The sequence below is a fragment of the Heptranchias perlo genome, chromosome 4, assembly GCF_035084215.1.
Source record: "Heptranchias perlo isolate sHepPer1 chromosome 4, sHepPer1.hap1, whole genome shotgun sequence".
NCBI lineage: Eukaryota > Metazoa > Chordata > Chondrichthyes > Hexanchiformes > Hexanchidae > Heptranchias > Heptranchias perlo.
This window is the reverse complement of record NC_090328.1, coordinates 53485097-53508820: the sequence shown is the minus strand read 5'-3', so window position 1 is coordinate 53508820 and position 23724 is coordinate 53485097. Positions and strand designations below refer to the sequence as shown.

Sequence of the window (23724 nt, the reverse complement as noted above, 5' to 3'; positions counted from 1 at the left end):
ATCTAGGCAGCTGGTATCTAGCTCTCAAATCTGTAACTTAAACGTTCTGAACCCAATTCACCATGGATATAGGCCATAGATGTGATTTCAGGATGGTATGTTGCCTCCTTGGTGCCAGGGTCAGGAATGGCACTGAGTGGCTGCAGGACATTCTGAGGGGGGAGGGTGACCAGCCAGAGGTTGTGATCCGTATCGGTACCAATGACATAGATAGAAAGAGGAATTGAGATCCTGTAGGCAGATTTTAGGGAACTAGGAAAGAGCAGGACTTCAAAGGTAGTAATCTCCAGATTACTTCTGGTGCCAGGCATTAGTGAGTGCAGAAATAGGAGGATAATGCAGATGAATGCTTGGCTGGTGAGATGGTACAAGAGGGAGGGCTTTAGATTCCTGGGGCATTGGGACCAGTACTGGGGGAGGTGGGACCTGTACAAGCCGGATGGGTTGCACCTCAACAGGGTTGGGACCGATATCGTTGCGGGAAGGTTTGCTAGCGCTGTTGGGGAGGTTTTAAACTAGCTTGCCAGGGGCATGAGCACATGAGCGTAGATTCAGAAGGGAGAAGCAGAGCTCAAAATGGAAGGCAGAAAATTAGTAAGTGAGTTTGGAAGGCAGAGGGAACAAAGGCTAGAAAATAGACAACAAAAGTATTTGGCAGTGCTTAATGTTATATACTTAAATGCAAGGAGTCTAGTGAATAAGGCAGTTGAGCTAAGGGCACAGATAGACACATGGGAGTTTGATATCATCGCTATTACTGAAACATGGCTTAAAGAGGGGCAGGAAAGGCAGCTCAACATTCCTGGGTTCAGGATTTTCAGACGAAATAGAGAGGGGGATAAAAAAAAGGTGGGGGGGGGTGGTGGCAATATTAGTTAAAGAAACAGTTACAGCTGTGAGGAGGGATAATCTGTTAGAAGGATCATCAAATGAGGGGTTGAGCTAAAGAACAAAAAAGGGGTAATCACACTGCTGGGAGTGTACAATAGTCCCCCAAACAGTTAAAGGGAGATAGAACAGCAAATATGTAGGCAAATTTCTGAAGTGCAAAAACAATAGGGCAGTAACCTAATTAACGGATAGAATCAGTGTAAAAGTTATAGAGGGTGCAGAATTCTTAAATTGCTTTCAGGAGAATGTTTTTAGTCAGTACGTAGCAAGCCCAACAAGAGAGGGGGCAGTTCTGGACTTAGTTTTAGGGGATGAAACTGGGCAGTGGAAGGAGTATCAGTGGGAGAGCATTTTGGTGGTAATGATCATAGTTCAGGCAGATTTAGTGTAGTTGTGGAAAAGGACAAAGATAGAACAGGAGTAAAAGTTCATAATTGGGGAAAGGTCAATTTTACGAAGCTGAGAAGTGATTTAGCAAAGGTGGACTGGGAACAGCTACTTGAAGGTAAATCAGTGTCAGAACAGTGGGAGGCATTCAAGGAGGAGATAGCAAGGGTTCAGAGCAAAAATGTCCCCACAAAGAAAAAGGGTGGCACACCCAAAACTAGAGGCCCCTGGTTGTCAAGGAGCATACAAGGTAGGAAAAGGCAAAAAAGGGAAGCTTATGTCAGACACTGCAGAAAGCCTAGAGGAGTATAGAAAGTGGAGGGATGAAATTAAAAAGGAAATTGGAAAGCAAAGAGAGGGCATGAATAAAATATTGGCAAGTAAAATCATGGGAAACCCAAAGATATTTTATAACTACATAAAGAGCAAGAGAATAACTAAGGAAAGAGTAGGGCCTATTAGAGACCAAAAAGGTAACCTGTGTGTGGAGGTGGAAGATGTGGGTATGGTTCTTACTTCCTCTCACTTTGTGAGTATTCATTATTACAGGGTTTAGCATCTTTGAAAGTAGATAAATCGCCAGGCCCGGATGAAATGTTTCCCAGGTTGTTAAGAGAAGCAAGGGAGGAAATAGTGGTGGCTCTGACCATCATTTTCCAATCCTCTCTGGCTACAAGTGTGGTGCCAGAGGATTGCTAACATTATACTGTTGTTTAAAAAGGGATAGACCGAGTAATTACAGGCCAGTCAGCCTAACCTCGGTGGTGGGCAAATTATTGGAATCCATTCTGAAGGATAGTATTAATCATCATTTAGAAATGATGTGGCGATGCTGGTGATGGACTGGGGTTGACAATTGTAAACAATTTTACAACACCAAGTTATAGTCCAACAAATTTATTTTAAATTTAAAATAAATTTGTTGGACTATAACTTGGTGTTGTAAAATTGTTTACAATCATTTAGAAAGGCAAAGATTAATCAAGGACAGTCAGCACGGATTTGTTAAGGGAAGGTCATGTCTGACTGACTTGATTGAATTTTTTGAGGAGGTAACAAGGAGGTTCGATGAGGGTTTGATGTAGTGTACATGGATTTTAGCCAGGCTTTTGACGAGGTCCCACATGACAGACTGGTCAGGAATGTAAAAGCCCATGGGATCCAAGGGAAAATGGCAAGTTAGATCCAAAATTGGGCTCAGTGGCAGGAAGCAAAGGGTAATGGCCAGGTGTTTTTGTGACTGGAAGGCTGTTTCCAGTGGGGTTCCGCAGGGCTCAGTACTAGGTTCCTTGCTTTTTATGGTATATATCAATGATTTAGACTTAAATGTAGGGGGCGTGATTAACAAGTTTGCAGATGATACAAAAATTGGCCATGTGGTTGATAGTGAGGAGGGAAGCTCTAGACTGCAGGAAGGTATCAATGGACTGGTCAGGTGGGCAGAAAAGTGGCAAATAGAATTCAATCCAGAGAAGTGTGAGGTAATGCATTTGGGGAGGGTCAATAAGGCAAGGGAATACACAATAAATGGGAGGATACTGAGAGGTGTAGAGAAACAGTGGGAACTTGGAGTGCGTGTCCACAGATCCCTGAGGGTAGCAGGACAGACAGATAGAGTGGTTAAGAAGGCATACGGAATACTTTCCTTTATTAGCTGAGGCATAGAATATAAGAGCAGGGAGATTATGCTGGAACTGTATAAAACACAGGCCACAGCTTGTATACTGTGTACAGTTCTGGTCACCACATTACAGGAAGGATGTGATTGCACAAGAGAGGGTACAGAGGATATTTACAAGGATGTTGCCAGGACTGGAGAATTTTAGCTATGAGGAAAGATTGGATAGGTTGGGGTTGTTTTCTTTGGAACAGAGGAGGCTGAGGGGAGATTTAATTGAGGTGTATAAAATTATGAAGGGTCTAGATAGAGTGAATAGTCTGGACCTCACTGCCTGAAAGGGTAGTAAAGGCAGATACCCTCATTGCATTTAAAAAGTACTTGGATATGCACTTGGAGTGCCGTGACCTACAAGGCTACGGACCAAGAGCTGGAAAGTGGGATTGGGCTGGGTGGCTCTTTTTCGGCTGACGGACGCAATGGGCCGAATGGTCTCCTTCTGTGCCGTAACTTACTTGATTCTATGACAGTGCTGAAATGGTCAAAATTTGGCATGCCAGCGAAGGATGGCTATTATGGAAAACTGGTGATTGTCTGGTTGAAACACTTTTTGGGGCAAAATGGAGGAGGCTTTACTCTTCCTATGTTATACCTGTTCTGGGAGAACTTAATGTTGACATTGGATGTCAAGTGGTTTTTGTTCCAAGAAGTCATATATTATACACATTAGAAGATGCAATTTTGAAATATATTTACACTTGATAATTGTAGCTCTTGGTGTACATTAGAGGTTTCATTAATTTAGAACTTGAAAGAAGTGTTTTCTTTCAGCCCTGGAAACTAGAAGTCCCGAGACGAAAATTGAACAGATTGCATTTGGTATGATATTGAAAAGTTAATGCTGATAATTGAATTAATTTTTGAATGCGCAAACTAAAAATAAAGCATTTGTATTCTTGTTTCTTGACAGATCACCGATGATGTACTTAAGCGAATTGCATCAAAGAACCGAAACACAATCCAAATTAATGTTTCCGATTGTCGAAATATCTCTGATACAGGAGTGAGCTCCATAGCATCGCAGAGCCCAGGACTGCAGAAATATATAGCATATCGATGCAAACAGCTCAGTGACATTTCTCTCATTGCAATTGCTTGCCATTGCCCTTTTCTGCAGAAAGTACATGTTGGAAACCAGGATAAGCTTACGGATGAATCCTTACGACAGGTTTTCACTTTATTACTTTTTAATATTATGCTTCAAGTTTTAATTCTACAGGTGTTTGATTTTTCTTGAAGCAGCATTTGCTGTGATCATATTTAAATTATAGTGAGGCATTTCAAAGCTACAATATTAGCAGAAAGTGCTAGTAACATATTAGTAGATTGATTAGAAATCCAAGGATACTTCGTTCACTCAGGTCTGTGTTAGCTTTTTTTGAGGTATGTTTGCAACCTTTTTTGTTTATTACCATCACTGGGCGCAAGAAGAGTTACAGGCATGCTGCTCCATGAACAAGAAGACACATAATGTAAAATCTTGTGGTAGGAAAGAATAACTTGGATTTATAAGCTGATGGGCTGACATTATCCTGCTCCCAGGTCCTACCAATGCTACACTGGGATACATTTGAGTTGATGTTCAGTTTTATTTTTCTTCCATTGTTCAGGTAAATTGTCTTATTTGTTTGGTGCGAAGCAATATGGCTTAATGTGGCTCCTTACAGTTTGAGGAATCATGTTTTTAACCATAATCCTACTGCTCTGGGTACAGAATGTTTTATTAATTTAGTTGCTGTTAATCCTTATCACAGTCCTGCTGCTGTTCCTCATTATATTATGTTAATTCTGGACTGTATGGGCTGCTTTTTTTTTTAAGTAATGCAGCTTTTTAAGTTTTTTTAGCAGGTGTCCTAATAGCTCAGTAGGTAAATACATGTGTGGTGTGGTAGATACAGAAGCATTAACAGCAGGAATTTTAGGGAGGTTTCTTTGTTTCCTCAGAAATACAATCACAGAATTTTGAAACACTGCATTTTGGTACATTGGGCCTATGCCAGGTCTCTGAAAAAGCTATCTGTTTAGTCCCTTTCTCCATATGTTGAAATATATAAATGCACATTGTTGCTGTCCCACAGAATCTCATTTTTTCCCCTCTCTCAAGTAAGGTATGTTGATGCTGGAGAACAATTTCCACATTTGGCATTCAGTATTGACATCTAACTCATTAGTGTACTGTGTTCTGAAAATGTGCTTAACCCCAGCTTTGGATGAGCATCCTTGCTGCATCTGCAACAACAGTTTACATTTATCTGGCATCTTTAATGTAGAAAAACATCCCAAGGCACTTTACACAGGTATGAGGAAGATGGAAAATGAGCCAAAGGAGGCAAGATCCAGAGGGGTGATCAAAAGCTTGGTTAGAGAGTTGGGTTTTAAGGACGGTTGTAAAGGAGGAGAGGGAAGCAGAGACATTTTTCACCAGATTTTTTTGAATTTTGCTATGCTCTATGTAGTTAGTAAAAATAAAGAGGCAATATAGGAAAACAGGGAGGCTGAGAAATTTTGAAAATGAAAGAAAATTGGAGGCAGTTGCAAATTGTAAAGCAAAGCAAAAATAGCCACACAAGTGATTTAATGGGAAGTGGGGGAGATGAGAAATCTGTGGTGGAAAGATGTTATTCAACCTGGCCTTGAGTACAGAAGAAATCCAGTAGGTGGTGCTGGCAGATCAAAATGAATTCTCTACATTGGACAGAAGGAAAGCAAAATACCACAGGTGCTGGAAATCTGAAATAAAAACAGAAAATGCTGGAAATACTCAGCAAGTCAGGCAGCATCTGTGGAGAAAGAAACAGAGTTAACGTTTCAGGTCAATGACCTCTCGTCAGAACTGGAAGTTGAAGATTAAACAGTTTTAAAGCAAGTACCGAGCCAGGGAAAGGAAGGAAGGAAGGGAGGGAAGAGACCAAAAGGGAAGGTCTCTGAAGGGGAGGAGGGCAGGAGTGATTAAATGACAAGGGATGATGGTGCAAGGCAAGAAGGGTGGTAATGGGACAAGTAAAGAAACAAAAGATGGGTCTAGAGGAGCTGTAAATGGCAATATCAGAACCATTAGCAGCACCTGTTGACTATTGAAATCAATGTTGAGTCTAGAAGGTTGTAAAGTGCCAAATCGAAAGATGAGGTGCTGTTCCTCTAGCTTCATTGGAACAGTGTAGGAGGCCGAGGTCAGAGTGGGTGTGGGACGGGGAATTAAAATGGCAAGCGACCGACAGGTCAGGGTCACGCTTGTGGACAGAGTGGAGATGTTCACCCAGTCTGCGTTTGGTCTCCCCCGTGTAGAGGAGACCGCATTGTGTGCAGCGAATACAGTATACTAAATTGAAAGAAGTACAAGTAAACCACTGTTTCACCTGGAAGGAGTGTTTGGAACCCCGGAGGGTGGTGAGGGAGGAGGTGAAGGGGCCGTTGTTACCTTTCCTGCACTCACACGGGAAGGTGCCATGGGAAGGAGAGTGGTATTGGAGATGATGGAAGAGTGGACCAGGGTGTCTCGGAGGGAATGGCCCCTTTGGAATACTGAAAGGGGAGTTGAGGGGAAGGTGTGTTTGGTGGTGGGATCGTGCGGCATGGCAGAGGATGATACATTGAATGTGGAAGCTGGCGGGGTGGAAGGTGAGGACAGGGTGACCCTCGAGTGGCTCTGGAGGGGAAGGGCTGAGGGCAGAAATGCGGGAAATGGGACAGACACCGTCGAGGGCCCTATCAACTACAGTGGAGAGGAATCCTCGGTAAAGGAGGACATATTGGAAGCACTGGTGTGGAAGGTGGCATCATCAGAACAGATGCAACGGAGAAATTGGGAGAAGGGAATAGAGTCCTTGCAGGAAGCGGGGTGGGAGGAAGTGTAATCAAGGTAGCTGTGGGAGTCAGTGGGCTTATAATAGATATTGGTTGACAGCCTATCCCTAGAAATGGAGATAGAGAAGTCGAGGAAGGGTCAAGTCAGAGATGGACCATGTGAAGGCGAGTGAAGGTTGGAAATTGGAAGCAACGTTGATGAAATTTTCCAGTTTGGGGCGAGAGCAGGAATCGGCACTGATACAATAATCTTTGTACTGGAAAAAGAGGTGATTGAGGGGACCCGAGTAGGACTGGAGCAGTTAGGGCCGGGAACTGGAAACTGTTAAAGTGGCAGAGGGCATCAGAAGAGTCGCGGATATAGGTTGGAAGAGACTGGATTAGGGGAGAAAAAATAGTTGAGATAGGAAGAAATAAGTTTGGTGAGGCAAGAACAGGCTGAAATGATGGGGCTACCGGGGCAGTCCTGTTTGTGGATCTTGGAAAGGAGGTAGAAGCGGGGTTGGGGGACTGAGGTTGGAGGCCGTGGGGGGAAGATCTCCAGAGGAGTTGAGGTCAGTGACGGTCTGGGAAACTATGGCTTGATGTTCGACATTGGGGTCATGATCCAGGGGGAGATAGGAGGAGGTGTCGGAGAGTTGGCGTTCAACCTCCACAAGGTAGAGGACGGAAGGAAAGACTGGTTTTGTGAAGCGTGAAATACATTGTGTAACAGAACAAAGAGATTGAAGCGTTTTCTTGGTATCAACAAATTATTAATGCTTAAAAGATAAGATATACAATACTTCACATTTGTTCTCAAGTGATAAAACTGTCACAGTATAGAAAATACCTGAGGATCCTTTATCCTGCTTGTAGATGAGGCTTTCAGGAAATTCAGTTTAACTACATGATTTCAAGACTCCTTATGTATATTCTTTTGTAACTTCAGAACTTTCACAAGCCCAACTTAGAGGTTTGTCAATGCAATATTAGCTTACTGTGCTTTTTAACTTGGAGATTGTGATTTTCACTTTTGTTCTGTGATAAATTCCTGTGAAACTGAGCGGCCTGTGCTCAGGAGGTGAATGCATCATTTAGTGTGGTATTGAGATATGGAGACTTGGAAGGACCCAGATTTGATATTTACTCTATGCTCAGTTAGTCAGGTGGCCTGAGCCAGGGTGGCACTGGTGACATTGACTATATTTGATCTAACTTTATTTTCAACTTGCATTTATATTGCATCTTTAATGGAGAGGAGAGGTGGAGGGGTTTCGGGAGGTCAGAGAGTTGACTGAGCTGGATGAAAGCATGGTTGCCAATGGTGGGGTTAAGGGAGGGCAGAGTCAGAGGAACGGAGAGGCTGGAGGAGGTTCTGGAGATAGGAAGGGGCAAGGCCCTGGCACAAATTAAAAGCCAGCAAAGAATTTTAAATTTGTGCCATTGGGTAACTGGGAGTTAATATAGATCATGGACGAGCACGACTTAGTCCATCATATGATTGGAGCAGTAGAGTTTTAGATGAGCTGCAGCTCATGGAGGTTCATGGCTGCAAGGCTGGCAAGGAGAGCATTGGGAGTAATTGAGTCAGTGAAGAAGGAATGTATGAGGGTATCCGTGGCGGATGGGCTAAGGTAGGGTCAGAGGCAGGTGATGTTATGGAGGTTGAAGTTGACTATCTTTGTGATAGAGGAAATAGGGTTCAAAAACTCAGCTCGGGGTTAAACAGAGTTGTCGATTGCCTATATTAAAAATTAATGACATTAGCAGCTCAATGTTTACGCGAGTTTGCAGTTTCATGTTGTTGCGAAGCTATCTGGGGACAACAAGCTTATTACATACCTAAATCAGGTGTCAAAAGCAAAGCAATTGAAACTAATCAAATGCTGGAAATCTGTGGGTCACAATTGTCAGAATGGACAGGTCAAGGAAGATTTGAGCAAGAGCCATTGAAGATGAGGTGTGCATATAATTTTAATTATGCTGCCTGGCAATGAAATAGTTAAAAGTAAAGCTGGTACTGTCTTTATGGATGGTTACAAGATTATTTATTGAGGTGATCAAACCAAGCACCAAATAAGGCAATTACATAGAGCGATAGTTATAAGAATAGAACGGTACTACCCCGTTCTTGAGTAGAGTTGTAACTCGACCGGTATTTTCTTCTCCGCTGTAACTTTACTTCTGCTACTGAGATCTTACAATCACCTTTACTTATACTGGTTATATAATCGGTACAAGCCCGACCTTTGCACCTGGAGCCTCTGAATGTGACGTCGTTTTTCCAACGTAACAAGTCATCTTATCTCAACCAAGCAGGCTGCCTAAATACTTCTAAAGACATTACCTAGAGCCACAGTGTTTTAGTTTTAACTGTCTCATTGCCAGGTAGCATAATTAAAATGGGCTCTTGCTTGAATCTTCCTTGAGCTCTCCATTCTTACACACTTCACCTATCTGCAAGGTAAAATTAATTGCTAACATAATGGCTATTGTGAGGGCTGCTTTGATCTGAGGTTTCCGAAGCCTACTTTATATAGCGTATGCGCTACTGGTTTTCCAAATTTTGCAGTTCCTCTGCTTCATCTATTTTGAAAACAATTTTACAACACCAAGTTATAACTATAACTTGGTGTTGTAAAATTGTTTACAATTGTCAACCCCAGTCCATCACCGGCATCTCCACATCATCTATTTTGAGACAGGATTCCATAGAGTGAATAAGGATCATTCTTAAAACTAGATTCTGGAAGACCTCTTTCATACACTTCATTATTTTCAAAACCGTTTAAATATTGTTGCTGTCAAGCATTGTATTTCTGCTTGTGTGCTATATCCCTTTTATGTCTGTGTATTTACAAATCTTGTAAATAAATTCAGTGATTAGTTGAATTTATTTAAGATTTCAATGTGACAGCCTGGTGTTTGCCACTTTTCAGAGTGGATAGGGGAATGCAAGGTGGGCAGCCCCTGCAACCTCCGGTGTGAACTGTCATGGTAAAGTGCTAAGTGTTAATCCTGTGGCACACCACTCCCATTCACAGCACACACAAGTTTCAGATCATGAGAAATGTCTGCCTATGGAAAGTGCACTTTGCTGTGATCACGTATGGAACAAGCCCAAACTTTAGCACTAAGCTTAATCCCAAAAATAAACTGACAGTATAGTGATGAAAGTTGTTTTTTATTTAAAATAGCACTAACAAAATGAGTAAAATTTATTGCATTTACTGTTTAATATCTGCAAGGATCAAGAAATGGTGTGTGACTTCAGGAGATGTGAAGAGATGTGAATAATGATAGAACATTAAAGCAGAAAAACAGGTCATTTTGCTCACCAAGTCTGTCGGTGTTTTTTTCATTTACCTGACGAAGGAGGAAGCCTCCGAAAGCTTGTGAATTTAAAATAAAATTGCTGGACTATAACTTGGTGTTGTAAAATTGTTTACAATTTTCACAGGAGCCTTATAGTCCACCAACACTCTACTGCTTTTCTCTTTTTAAAGCAGCTATGCAATTATGTTTTAAAAGTTCTTTTGGACCCTACTTCAACAATGATTTGCAGAATTCCATATTATGATATTCTTTGTAATTTTTTTCCAACTTCCACCCTCCTTTTTAATTGTTGGCAATTTCCTTAAATTTGTACCCCCCTCAGTATTCACTTGCCCACCAGTGGAAAGAATCACTATGTACCCTGTTAGGTCAGCCACCCTTCGACCATCTCTATTCCAGTGGAAAAAATACTGGAATTTCTCAAGACTCTTCATATCTGCAGTGCCTCATCACTTGTAACATCTTAGTGCATTTATGTTGCATCTTTTCCATTGCTTTTATATCCTTCCTATAATGAGATGCCCAAAATACATGACACTCCAATAATAGCCTAACTAAGATCTTGTACAAGTTCAACATTACCTTGTTGCTTTATTATTTCATGCCTCTTGATATAAAATAAAGAATTGTGTTTGCTTTTTTTTTATGGGCTTATCTATTTGTGCTGCTACCTTTTTGAAGATCTGTGCATTAAAAACACCAAGGTCCCTCTGCTCCTCTACTCCATTTGAAATCTGGCCAATTAGGGTGCAGTTTATTTTGTTGTTCTTGCTTCCAAAACATGAATTCAACTTTTTGTACCTTGAACGGCTCCTGCTACCTATCTGCCCACTTTGCAAGCCTATCTGGGTCCTCCTGTAGTCTTTTACAGGCCTTGACACAATTTTGCCATGGATGTCTTCCCCCCCCCCCCCCCCCCCCCACACCCCGCAAATTTGGTGTCATTGTTTGCTTATTCCCCAAATCCAGATCATTTATGTATCAATAGTAAATAAGATCAGCCCTAACACAGACCCTTGTGTGATGCTACTCACCACATCCTACCCTTTGCTTTCTGTTTTCCATCTATCTCCATCCATGTGGCCATGTTTCCCTTTAAATAGAAGAAAAAATTTGGAAAGTGAGTGTTTGTTTGTTTTTTCTAGTGAAGTTTCTGCTTTGACTGTGGCCCTTTTTCCACGTTTATCCCCTTACCAATTTAATTATCTGCATCCTTCCTATCCTGTGATGATGTCCGGGTAGTGGACATTGCTCCTTTTGATATTCCAAGAAGCGTGCTTGGAGCTGATCCTTTTTTGTGCCTCTTGCACTTAAATCCCATTGAGAAGAGCAGCACGCATCTGTTGCAGGAAGTTGGGACTCTGGTCCCGTAAGTATTTCATCAAAATTCTACACTCAAAGATGACTAAAGGCGCTTTTACCTTAGTGTGATGCAGTCAACAGTAAATCCCTGGTATTTCCACCATTGATGGCACTACTAAATGTAAGTGGTTTGACATCCAAAGACCCAACAGCAGCAGCAGAGACCATGATTTTCATGGGTCTTGGGCTTTGCTGTCAGATTCCTGTCTTCTGCCAGTAATCTGCTTAATATTTTGTGTGTGTGGGGGGGTGGTGGGGGGGAAGAGAGAGAGGGGTGGGAAGCATCATGTAAGCAAGATAATATGCAGAACTAGTACTATTGCACTTCCATTAGGGCTCATTGCATAAGATACCTGTGCACATATAAGTGTTAACCTTGATTCAGTGGTAGCACTCTCACCACTGAGTCACAAGGTCGTCTGTTCAAGCTCCATTCCAGAAACTTGAGCACATAATAGAGACTGACATGTTAGTGCAGACTTTTGTTCGGTAAGGGTATAAAGGGATATGGAACAAAGGTGGGTAAATAGACTTGAGGTACAGATCAGCCATGATCTAATTAAATGGCAGAACTAGATCGAGGGGCAGAATGGCCTACTCCTGTTCCCATGTACTGAGTGAGTACTGCACTTTTAGAAGTGCTGTCTTTCGGATGAGAAATTAAATCGAGGCCCAGTCTGCGCGCTAAGGTGGATGTAAAAGATCCCATGGCACTATTTGAAGAAGAGCAGGGGAGTCCTAGTTCCCTGGCCAATATTTATTCCTCAGCCAACATCACAAAATCAGATTATCTGGTCATGAATGTCACTGCTTTTTGTGGGACCTTGCTGTGCTCAAATTGGCTGCCGCGTTTCCCTACATGTCAAAAGTACTTCATTGGCTGTAAAGCATTTTGGGACTTCCTGAGGTTGTGAAAGGTGCTACATAAATGCAAGTCCTTTCCTTTTTATATGGAACCCACAAAGCAGGGAAGTAGTGCATGCTGGTCACTTCAGCATTGATCTCCATGTTAAGGTAAAAGAGCAGAGTAAGATTTATAGCAACATTAAATCTGATATTTATTGTTGGGAAATTTCTTTAGAGACAGAAAGCAGTGTAGTTCAATGTGTAGAGTGACTGTATACTGACTTCACTAAAGGCTTTAATATTGTGCTGAACGATTGACTATGGCAGGTGCAGAAATCACTTGGTGTTAATGGGAAATTTGTCCACCTGCTTTATGAACACATTCTTGCTACAATACGCATTGACAGCAACCTTTTGCAATTGGTTTGAATTTAAAGTCGATGTCCAAGAATGTATTGTCACAAATGTGAAGACTATTTCTGGAAAAGATATAATAAGCATGAGGTGGTTTAGTGTAAATTTCAACATCGGAAGGAACTTCTCCATCTTTTCTTTGGTACTGATTTGATTGACAGCACAGAATATAGTCTGCAGCGGCGGACAGTTTAATATCCTGTGAACATTGAAGGAACCACAAATAAAATGTATAAGGACTGAGCCAATGACTACCAATAAATTGGAGAAATCATATTATCCTGTTGGGTTAGGAACGTATCAAAAGATCGATCTATTTGGGCCACACATTGATTTTGATAACACTATTGGATTAGGGATGGACAGACAAACTGAAGCACTGGAGAACAGTCAGAACAAGTATTCATATTTTCATTGGTTTGGACAGAGATTTACAACTGCATTTATATTGGAAAAAACTCCCAGTCCCAAAGCCAAAAAAATACTTCATATTGCAGGACATGAGGGCAAACTAAAGGCTTGCATGTTTAAGACGGTAATGTTACTATGACTCGTCATTATCTATTTTTCACATTCTCATAGGAGAATGGTCTAGCTTGATAAGTTTTTGGGAGACCATGTGCTGTCATGACATTGTTGAGAGGCGGCCATGTTTGTGGCCTCTGGGGATGGGGTTTAAAAAGATTACTGCTTTCAGCATATATTATTGAATGTGGCAATTGAGAAGTGGCTTTTCCTGAACAGTTAGAAAACATTCACCTGATACAAAATTGACTTGCATTTGGCTGGTGGCTAGGCTGAGTTAGGCTTTGTTGTACTTGTAGAACAGTAGTGTAGTCTGAGGGAACCCTAAATTCAGTGTAGAAGATGAGGCCTCTTAAATGTTTTTCTAAATCCTGGGGGTGATTACAGCAGACACTTGCAGCTTCCTCTTTGGAGTAGTCCTCTATTCAGGGAACGGATAAAGGTTTCTTATAGGCAAGGTAGAAATTAGTGGGAGAAAACTTGGTCTCACACTTATATATTCAATGTTACTCCTTTTTAAAATTTATCTGGCTTTTTAAGCAAATGTCCTGCAATTATAAATAAAGTAGTTTTACAGCAGTGGGACTGGGAGCTAGTTCTCCAATATAAATCTCTGTCTTAAAAAGGTGACAGTATGCATGTCGTTGAGTCCATTTTTTTTTCTGTTTTCTTTTCATGCCAGTTTTTTCCCTTCCCCTTTTTTTTGGAGGTGTCAGCTCTATGTTGAGTACAGTTTCCTGTTCCTGGTCACCTGGTGACACTTCTGTGGCCATTATTCACTTGCCTTGACAACTAATGCAGGCAGACTATTAGACCACATTGGAGGATATCACATCCAAAGCTAATCCTGTCCTCTCTTGATGCCGATACGCGTACAGTTCCAGTGATCAGGAGCTGCAAGCTCGGCTTCTCTTTTCTCATCTGTAGTTCAACTGAATTGTAGCATCTCTACCGGTGTGCCTAAGATCAGCTAACTCACCACACACCGCTGATCAAACTGAGGATGTTCACGGACTAGCTCAGTTACTCACTAAATAAACTTGCTGATCCATTGGGACCACCCCTCCTGAATTTTGATTTATCTGTTGAGGAATCCAGCCTTTGTGTGACCCATAAAACCAGATTAATGTCACGAGGAGATGCATTTTTCTCTACACATCAAGTTAAACAATTTTTCTTTTGCTGAACTCTGGCTTGTAATAGTTTCATAAAACAATTTTTCTTTACCTTTACTCAGAGGTTTGACATTGGGTGAGATTTTAACTGTCTGCCGGGCTGAGACTGGGTGGTAGAGAAGTTAAAATCAAGGTTGTTGATTTACCGGCCCATTACCATTCTGTTGTCATTTTAACTCTGGCCTTCCGCTGGCGGCCAATGTGCCCGCCTGACTCCAATGTGAGTCTCGTTAACCTATGCTAATCGGGGTCCTATTTTTGTGGAGTCAGGAGGAGCTGGAGTTCTGCTCCTGGCTTCCCCCTTTTGGACCGACCTTTCCGCCAGCTGAAGTAGTGTCTGATCCACTCTATTGTGCCAGCCTGAAGCTGGTGAGCTGCAGCTTGATGCCCGTTCAGCACATGCAGCTTGCTGGCGGAATGGTTTTTAAAAATTTTTTTGCATCTCATCAAATCTAATTCAGAAGTGTGCCCTTTTAGATTACGATTTTATTTATTATATCAGATGGCTATATAATAGCTCCCAGTAGATCCTGCCAATGTAGAATTTTACACATTTAATATTTTCTGTTTTTTTTTGTGTGGGAGGGATACTAAGCTTGCATGTTATGGGTATGTTTGAGGTGGTGCTGAAACTGTTCAGTTGTGAAGAGGGTGCTTGTGATGCTGTCCATACCATAACAGGAAATGAGTGCCACCATCTTTGGTTTAGCTTTCAAAAACATTGAAAAGCTACTTGAATGATTAACTACTACTTAAAAAGGTATCCCATGGTGTGGAAGTGCCTTTATTGGTAATAAAATTAAGGGTTCTGCTGCTGTGGTAATTGTAGAAGTGGGTATACAGTACATCTTTCTGGGTGCATGATTCTCCAGAAAATTTTGACATGTATTTTTAGTCACCTCATTTTCCAACATTTTGGAGTAGTTTTTTGTTTACATTGAAATAGATATTTTCTGTTGGTTATGCATCTTCATATGAGAGGATATACCCCATTAAGTTGGGCACGAACAACTATGATGACGAATCATGTATGTTGTGGTAATCTGTTACTAGTCTCATAATGTACTTGTTTCTTAACTCTTGTTTCAAGTTGTTTCTTTCTTTGAGCCTAGAAATTACTGTTGGCAATAATAGCAGAAGGTGTTTGTAGGACGTTCCTGAGTCCACCATTTTAAGGCTGGCATTAATACATTTATTTTAAACAGGTTAACATGAATGTCAAATTAATGTATCAAGCGTTGGCCTGCGACGATCTTAAGTTATTTCTAGGATTCGGTCCTAACCACCTCTGCAGTGACTCCCACGGAATCGTATGAACTTGATCAGAAGGTGGCGACCTGTGCCCCAATGACTGTGAATGCCATATTGTTTTTTGGCAACCAGAATCTGATTATGCACTTTGGATTCCAAAGTAGCAGTTTTAGTCACTTTCACAATTGAGATGTGTTCCATTGCCATTTCCTGTTATGCTTCATCATGTCAATTATTCTGCCCATTAATATGTAACTTTTCAAAATTAGGTTATGATCAAATTTAAAATGAGTCAATGAGCCCAGTGACTAGTTCAATATAATTTTATCTAATAAAATCTTAAATTAGAATGTTAACTTCCAACAAGGGTTAACGCTGTCATGGTAGAGGCCTTTAATGCTTTTATAAATCAGATCCCTGACCCTCCCTACAGCTCCAGTTAGTTTCCGAGAGATGATACTGGTCCCAGCTCTGTGGAAGTATAGGCCATCTGGTAGCTGCAGGCCCTCACTCTTGCCCCAGAAACTGCCTCAAAGCAGTTTAATCAAATGCCAAGTTTGACCAAAGGTGGGGATAAATCAATCTATGGATCACTGTTCACTATTATCCATTTAATAGTTGGTTAGGGATTTCTTACCTGCATGCATTAATACGTGTGTGCATGAAAAGCTTTGCCACAAAAATATGGGTATGCATGAATGTGGATTATACATAATGGGGATAAGGTATGAATAAAAATTAGTGTGTATATGTGCACAGAACATAGCAATCTTCAGCCTATGTATAACACATCATGTTTTATCCTCATTTGTATCTTTTGCATCCAAAAATTTAAAAAAAGGGTATACCCTAGATTAATTGCTGCAAAAAAGTGAATTCACTCTTGCCTCCAAGAATGAAAAGTGGGTATTATATCTTACATCACACCCTTGGATTTCTGTTGGTACATCTGAGTTCGTAAATACCAGTTTAGTTTCTGACACTATATAATTACAGGGGTTTATTTACATACAAGAACCAAACTCTCTGCTAGTAACTATTAATCACAATATTCGCCTTCTGGCAAGGGGAAGGATAGTAGTGGCTTTCTGGTATAGCAGGAATCATGGCCAATTCTCATTTTTCCCTCAACCTGGTTAATGTGTTCAGGACATGTTATGTTTTGGAGACACGTTATGTTTGACACATAAATTTTTTTTCCCCAAAAAGTAACATTGCATCGATGAGGGGATGCACCAAGTCCCGTTCACCTATCACTCCTGTGCTCGATGACCTACATGCACTCCTGGTCTGGCAACGCCTCGATTTTAAACTTCTCATTCTTGTTTGTAGAATCCTTCCATGGTCTCACTCCTCCCTATCTCTGTAACCTCCTCCAACCCTACAACTCTGAGATTTCTGTGCTCCTCCAAGTCTGGCATCTTGCACGTTCCTGATTTTAATCGCACCACCATTGGTGCCCATGCCTTCAGCTGCCTAGGCCCTAAGCTCTGGAATTCCCTCCCTAACCCCTCCACCCCTCTCTCCTCAAAACTCACCTCTTTGATCAAGCTTTTGGTCACCTGTCCTAATATCTCTTTATGTGGCTCGGTATAAAATTTTGCTTGATAACGCTCCTGTGAAGTGCCTTGGAACATTTTACTACATTAAAGATACTATATAAATGCAAGTGGTTGATGTAGTATACATAGATTTTCAGGAGGTGTTTCATAAGTTGTATACAGGTGGATTGATATAAAATTTCAGTGCAAGAAGAAATGTTGCACTTTTTTAAAGAAAAAAATAAAAAGTAAATATTGCAGATGCTGGAAATCTGGAACAAAATCAGAAAAAGCTGCAAATGGCCAGTCAATATTTGTGGAGAGAACCCCCAGACGACATTATGGATTTGTTCCAAAGAATGGTAGAAGCTCTGAATGTCTCGTTTCTTTCCATTGATGCAAGCTGAGCTTCTGTTTCAAGCATGGATATAAAGTTGGATGATGGACCGGAACCACAAAAAAACATAAGAAATAGGAGCAGGAGTAGGCCATACGGCCCCTCGAGCCTGCTCCGCCATTCAATAAGATCATGGCTGATCGTCAACCTCAACTCCATTTTCCAGTCTAATCCCCATATCCCTTGATTCCCTTATGGTCCAAAAATCTATCGATCTCTGTCTTGAATGTACTCAACATCCACAGCCCTCGGGTAGAGAATTCCAAATATTCACGACCCTCTGAGTGAAGAAATTCCTCCTCATCTCAGCCCTAAATGTCTGACCCTTTATTCTGAGACTGTGTCCCCTAGTTCTAGACTTTCCAGCCAGGGGAAACATCTCCTCAGCATCTACCCTGTCAAGTCCTCTTAGAACCTTCTATGTTTCAATGAGACCACCTCTGATTCTTCTAAACTCCAGAGAGTGTCAGCCCATTCTATTCAATCTCTCCTCATCGATCACCCCTCTCATCCCAGGAATCAATCTAGTGAACCTTTGTTGTGCCACCTCTTAGACAAGTATACCCTTCCTTAGATAAGGAGACCAAAACTGTACACAGTACTCCAGGTGCGGTCCCACCAAAGCTCTGTACAATTGCAGCAAGACTTCCTTATTCTTGTATTCCAACCCCCTTGCAATAAAGGCCAACGTACCATTTGCCTTCCTAATTGCTTGCTGTACCTGTATATTAACTTTCTGAAACAAGGGCTTGGGGTTAATGAGTGTTGCTTGGATTGGAGAAGGGGTGGAAGTGGTGTACATCGGGATTGTGCTTTTGTTCTTGATTATATGCAGATGATTTGGACTTGGGCATGTGAAGCACAACACAAAAGTAGGAGACTGCAAAAGACAGGAGGTCATAGGCAGATTAGTGGAATGGGCAGACGTTGTCACTTAGAGTAAGGAGAGAAATTAGCAGAAAATTCTGGTGGAGCATGGAATTCATTACCACAGGGAGTCGAAGCACAGACCATTGCATCTTTTCAAAGAGTAGATAAATGTTTGAAGCAGAGGACAATACTGGACTTTGGGAGAGAGCAAGATAGTGGGATTAGTTCGGATTAGTTTAGTCAAGAGTTGGCATAGATATGATGGGCTGAATAGCCTGCTCCTGTGCTGTGAGCCTCTTGAATGACAATGGAAGAAAATCTAATAGCGCAATGTTCAAAGTAAATAAGATGGAAGAAAACAAGAAGTTGCAAAGAAGAACAAAATAACATGGAGTTTAAAATAGAAGTGCAATGGAAATGAAACAATTGAGTAAGTAAAACTTAGAACAAGAAAAAAGGGGAACAGGTTTAATGAAAGCAATAAGAGTGGAGGGATATGTTTGGAGGATGGATATTAATGAAAGAAAAAGTTAGGTCAGGTCCTGAAAAAGGATCTAGATGACAGATTGGGCAGGTTGACCTTTTCTCATTTCTACATTCCCAATAAAAAGTTCCAATGAAGCAGAATCTTTTTAAAAATGAGAATGAAACAAAACATATAGGAATGCAGTTTCATTCATTTTTACATTTGAATTGAAACACTGCCAGATTGGTTGGTTTGAGGTCTGTACTTATATTCATTTCTCTAAGGTTTGAACTGCAAGAGACTGACTTTTTGTTTACTAAGGGGGTGGGGGGGGGGGAAGAAAAAAAAGGCAATGGGAGGAGTTTGCCAATGAGACTGAGCGGGTCTGAATATAAGCATATGGAAAGGGAGGACAGGTCAAGACGAGCTGGTCCAACAGCCTATCTATCCTGGCATGGTGTAACTTCAGCATTCCATCACCCCCATTTTCTCGCCCCCCCCCCCCCCCCCACTTCCATGCAACCACACAATCTCTTGGGAGAGGTGGAACCCTCTGGCTAATTTACGAAAAATACTCTTGGAAATTCCTCTCTGACCTCCAAAGATAATCAAACAAGCACCAGGGGACTGGTTGAGACAATCTCTAGTAACCCACCTACCTTCTATATGTACATATGTTAGCCACTCTCAGGAACTCATCCAGCTCCCTTTTGAATTTGCAAGACCCAGACAAATAATCCTAGACTTGCTGACTCTGTTGTTTGGGATTCAAGTTGATTGTACAAGTGAGAGGCAGTTAAGTTGAGAGATGCCACCAGATTGAAAAGGTAGCTCAATTTGGCCTCATCTGGAGTTTAGTGTAATGAATTTTGAGCTTGACATGATGCTGAGCTCCTTTTCCGTCGTCTTTGCCTCCACGCTCACTTCCTAGGCCAGGAGTTATCTCCTCCCCCCCGGCATAGCAGATGCTTTCTCCCATCTTCAGAATTCTCATTCCAAATGGACCCCTCCCTCTGGCCTCTTACCCTCTCTTGATCTTTTCACTAGGAACTTCCAGGATGACTTTGGCTGTCTCAATTTCCCTACTCCCCATACTCATTCTAACCTACCTCCCTCTGAATTTGCAGCACTCCGTCCTCTCTGGTTCAATCCTGACATTGTCATTAAATCGGCTGACAAGGGCGGCGCTGTTTGGTGAACAGACCCCTACCTTGTGGAGGCTGAACGCCAACTCTCCAACACCTCCTCCTACCTCCCCCTGGACCATGATCCCACTGCCGAACATCAAGCCATAGTTTCCCAGACCGTCACTGACCTCATCTCCTCTGGAGATCTTCCCCACCCACCCAACAGCCTCCAACCTTATATTCCACCAACCCAGCACAATCCATTTTTACCTCCTTCCCAAGATCCACACACAGGACTGCCCTGGTAGACCCATCGTTTCAGCCTGTTCTTGCCCCACAGAACTTATTTGTTTCCATCTTGATTCTTTTTCTCACCTTGTCCAGTCTTTTCCGACTTACATCCGCGACTCTTCTGACTCCCTCCACCACTTTAACAGTTTCCAGTTTCCTGGCCCTAACTGTCTCCTTTTCATCATGGATGTCCAGTCCCTCCACACTTCCGACCCCCACCAGGTGGGCCTGTGGACCCTCCGTTTCTCCCTTGAAAGGAGGCCCAACCAGTCCCCATGCACCACCACCCTTCTCCACCTGGCTGTACTTGTTCTTACATTGAACAACTTTTCCTTTGACTCCACTAATTTCCTTCAAATAAAAGGTGTCGCCACAGGAACCCATATGGGTTCCAGCTGTTCCTGCCTTTTTGTGGGATACGTGGAACATTTCTTGTTCCAGACCGACTCTGGTCTTCTTCCTCAACTTTTTTTCTGGTACATTCATGACTGTATCGGTGCCGTTTCCTGCTCTCACCCCGAACTGGAAAATTTCATCAACTTTGCTTCCAATTTCCACCCTTCCCTCGCTTTCACATTTTCCATCTCCGACTCTTCCCTTCCTTGACTTCTCTATCTCCGTTTCTGGGGCTAGACTGTCAACCGTTATCTGTTGTAAACTCACTGACTCCCACAACTACCTTGATTACGTTTCCTCCCACCACACTTTCTGTAAGGACTCTCTTCCCTTCTCCCAGTTTCTCCGTCTCCATCGCATCTGTTCTGACGATGCCACATTCCACACCAGCGCTTCCGATATGTCTTTTTTCCTGAACCGAGGATTCCCCTCCACTGTAGTTGACAGGGCCCTCGACTGTGTCCGTCCCATTTCCCGCACTTCTGCCCGAACCCCTTCCCCTTCCTCCCAGAACCACAGTAGGGTCCCCCTTGTCCTCACCTTCCACCCCATCGGCCTCCACATTCAACATCATCCTCTTCCATTTCCAGCGCGATCCCGCATCTTCTCTCCCCTCCCCTTTCAGCATTCCGAAGGCACCATTGCCTCCGCAACACCCTGGTCCAGTCTTCCATCACCCCCAACACCTGCTCTCCTTTCCACGGTACCTTCCAGTGTGAGCGCAGGCGATGCAACACCTGCCTTTCACCTCCCTCACTACCATCCAAGGCCCTAAACACTCCTTTCAGGTGAAAGCGATTTACATGTACTTCTTTCAATTTAATATACTTTATTCCCTGCTCACAATGTGGTCTTCTCTACATTGAGGAGACCAAATGCAGATTGGGCGATTGCTTTGCTGAACACTTCTGCTCAATCCGCAAGCGTGACCTTGACCTTATGGCCGCTTGCCATTTTAATTCTCCATCCCACGACCACCCTGACCCCTCTGCCCTTGGCCTCCTACACTGTTCCACTGAAGCTCAGTGGAAGCTCGAGGAACAGCACCTCATCTTTTGATTGGGCACTTTACAACCTTTCACACTCAACATTGATTTCAATAACTTCAGATCATAACCACTGCTCCCATTTTTTTTGGACAGCAGATGCCGATAATAGTTCTGTTGTCGTCATTTACAGCTCCTCTAGACCCATCTTTTGTTTTCTTACTTGTTCCATTGCCACTCTCCTTGCCTTGCATCATCATCCCTTATAGTCATTTAATCACTCCTGCCCTCCACCCTACCATAGACCTTCCCTTTTGTTCTTTCCTCCCCTCTCCTTCCTCCTCACCACCCCCTCCCCTTTTGCTTGGCTCTGTAGTTGCTTTAAAAGCTGTTAAATCTTTAACTACATCCAGTTCTGACAAAAGGTCATTGACCTGAAACGTTAACTCTGTTTCTTTCTCTGCAGATGATGCCTGAGTTGCTGAGTATTTCCAGCATTTTCTGTTTTTATTTCAAATTTCGAGCATCCGCAGTATTTTGCTTTTGATTCAGTGTAAATGTAGTTGGTTTGAAACTATTTTATTTTAGTCTCCAAGTCCGTTGAATCCATATGTTAGGGTAGGGCAGTGGAAACTTATGGGGAATTTGGACGATTTGGGAGTTTCTGAAAATTGAGTGTCCAGGACAACCACAAATATAAGAAATGTCTCCAGGTTGACTCCTTTAACCTCTAAGTTACTGAACTTGAGGAGTTGGAGGCACTTAACATTATACAGGAGGTGGAAGGGAGCCTAGGGCACACATTGCTACACAGGAATAGCGAGGCAGAGGAAGGGAAGTAGGTGACCATCGGCCGGGGGGGGTGTAGGAAGGAGGACTGAAGTAGGAACAGTGTGGGCGACTTCTAGGCATCTGAAGTTGTCTCAAAACTGGGCATCCATGAGGTGCTGTAGACCATCAACAGCAGCAGAATTGTATTCCACCACAATCTGTAATTTCATGTTCTGGCATATCCATCACTCCTCCATAACCATCAAGCCAGGCGACCAACCCTGCTTCAGTGAGGAGTGTGGAAGAACATGCCGGGAGAAGCATCAGGTGTACCTGAAAATGAGGTGCCACGCTGGTGAATCTCCAACACAGGAAAAGTAGACTGTATTCAATAGTTGAGGGGTCAAGAATGAGGGGCCATAAATATAAGATTAAATGTAAGAAATTTAGAATGGGATCAGGAGAAATTTCTTTACATAGAGTTGTGATGCTGTGCAATTCATGTCCAGGGTTAATGGATGAGGCAGAAACTATGTCAGCATTCAAGATTAGACTGGATTATGTGGATGAAGGAACACTGGTTGAAGGAATATGGGAACAGGGCGGGTAAATGTGATTAAAACTATTTGTTTGCGTGCAGGTTAAACGCTGACATGGACGGGTTGGACCAAATGGCCTCTTTCCATGTTGTAACTTCTATGAATTTCTATGCTACAATGTGAACTGCTGCAGAAAAAAAGCTCCCTTCACTCCATCCCAATAATTCACCTCAACCACAATCTCATTAGAGCTTTCCTGACTTGTACTAGTGTGACATTTCCATTTTCCATCTTGTGGCCGTTCTGACCAAGATTGCCGGCCTAGTATTGTTGACCTATGCTGGAGTTGAACTACCCAAACTCATTCCACACCATTACAGGTGGCAGAATGCAAAGTTTCTTATCCCATCGATTTGGGCTACATTGAAACTTGAACCTCAAATGTGTTTTACACAACTGCATTGTCCAGTTATTATGTTACCAAGTCGTATAATTGTAATTGTATGAGTTAGGTGTCACCAATACAATTATTGTCTTTTGTGGCCACATCTGAGACCTGTAATATGTCAGTAGTACATTCATTGTACTAGTGATATTTGGTGAATTGTGTATGAAAAAAAATTGAAAGCAAATTTTTGATTGAGAATAATGGAAAAAGATGAGGGGCAATTTTTTGTTTTTAATTTTTT

The 23724-nt window shown here is 42.2% G+C and overlaps 1 protein-coding gene across 5 annotated transcripts in view; it reads left to right on the top strand.

Annotated features, from left to right (window-relative positions):
* fbxl17 (F-box and leucine-rich repeat protein 17) overlaps positions 1 to 23724 on the top strand; it is a 667009-nt gene that overhangs the window by 25850 nt on the left and 617435 nt on the right. For all 5 annotated transcript variants that reach the window (XM_067982923.1, XM_067982926.1, XM_067982925.1 and 2 more), the window contains one exon: positions 3867 to 4124. In XM_067982923.1, coding sequence (XP_067839024.1) covers positions 3867 to 4124 — 258 coding nt within the window. The remainder of the gene's footprint in view (positions 1 to 3866; positions 4125 to 23724) is intronic.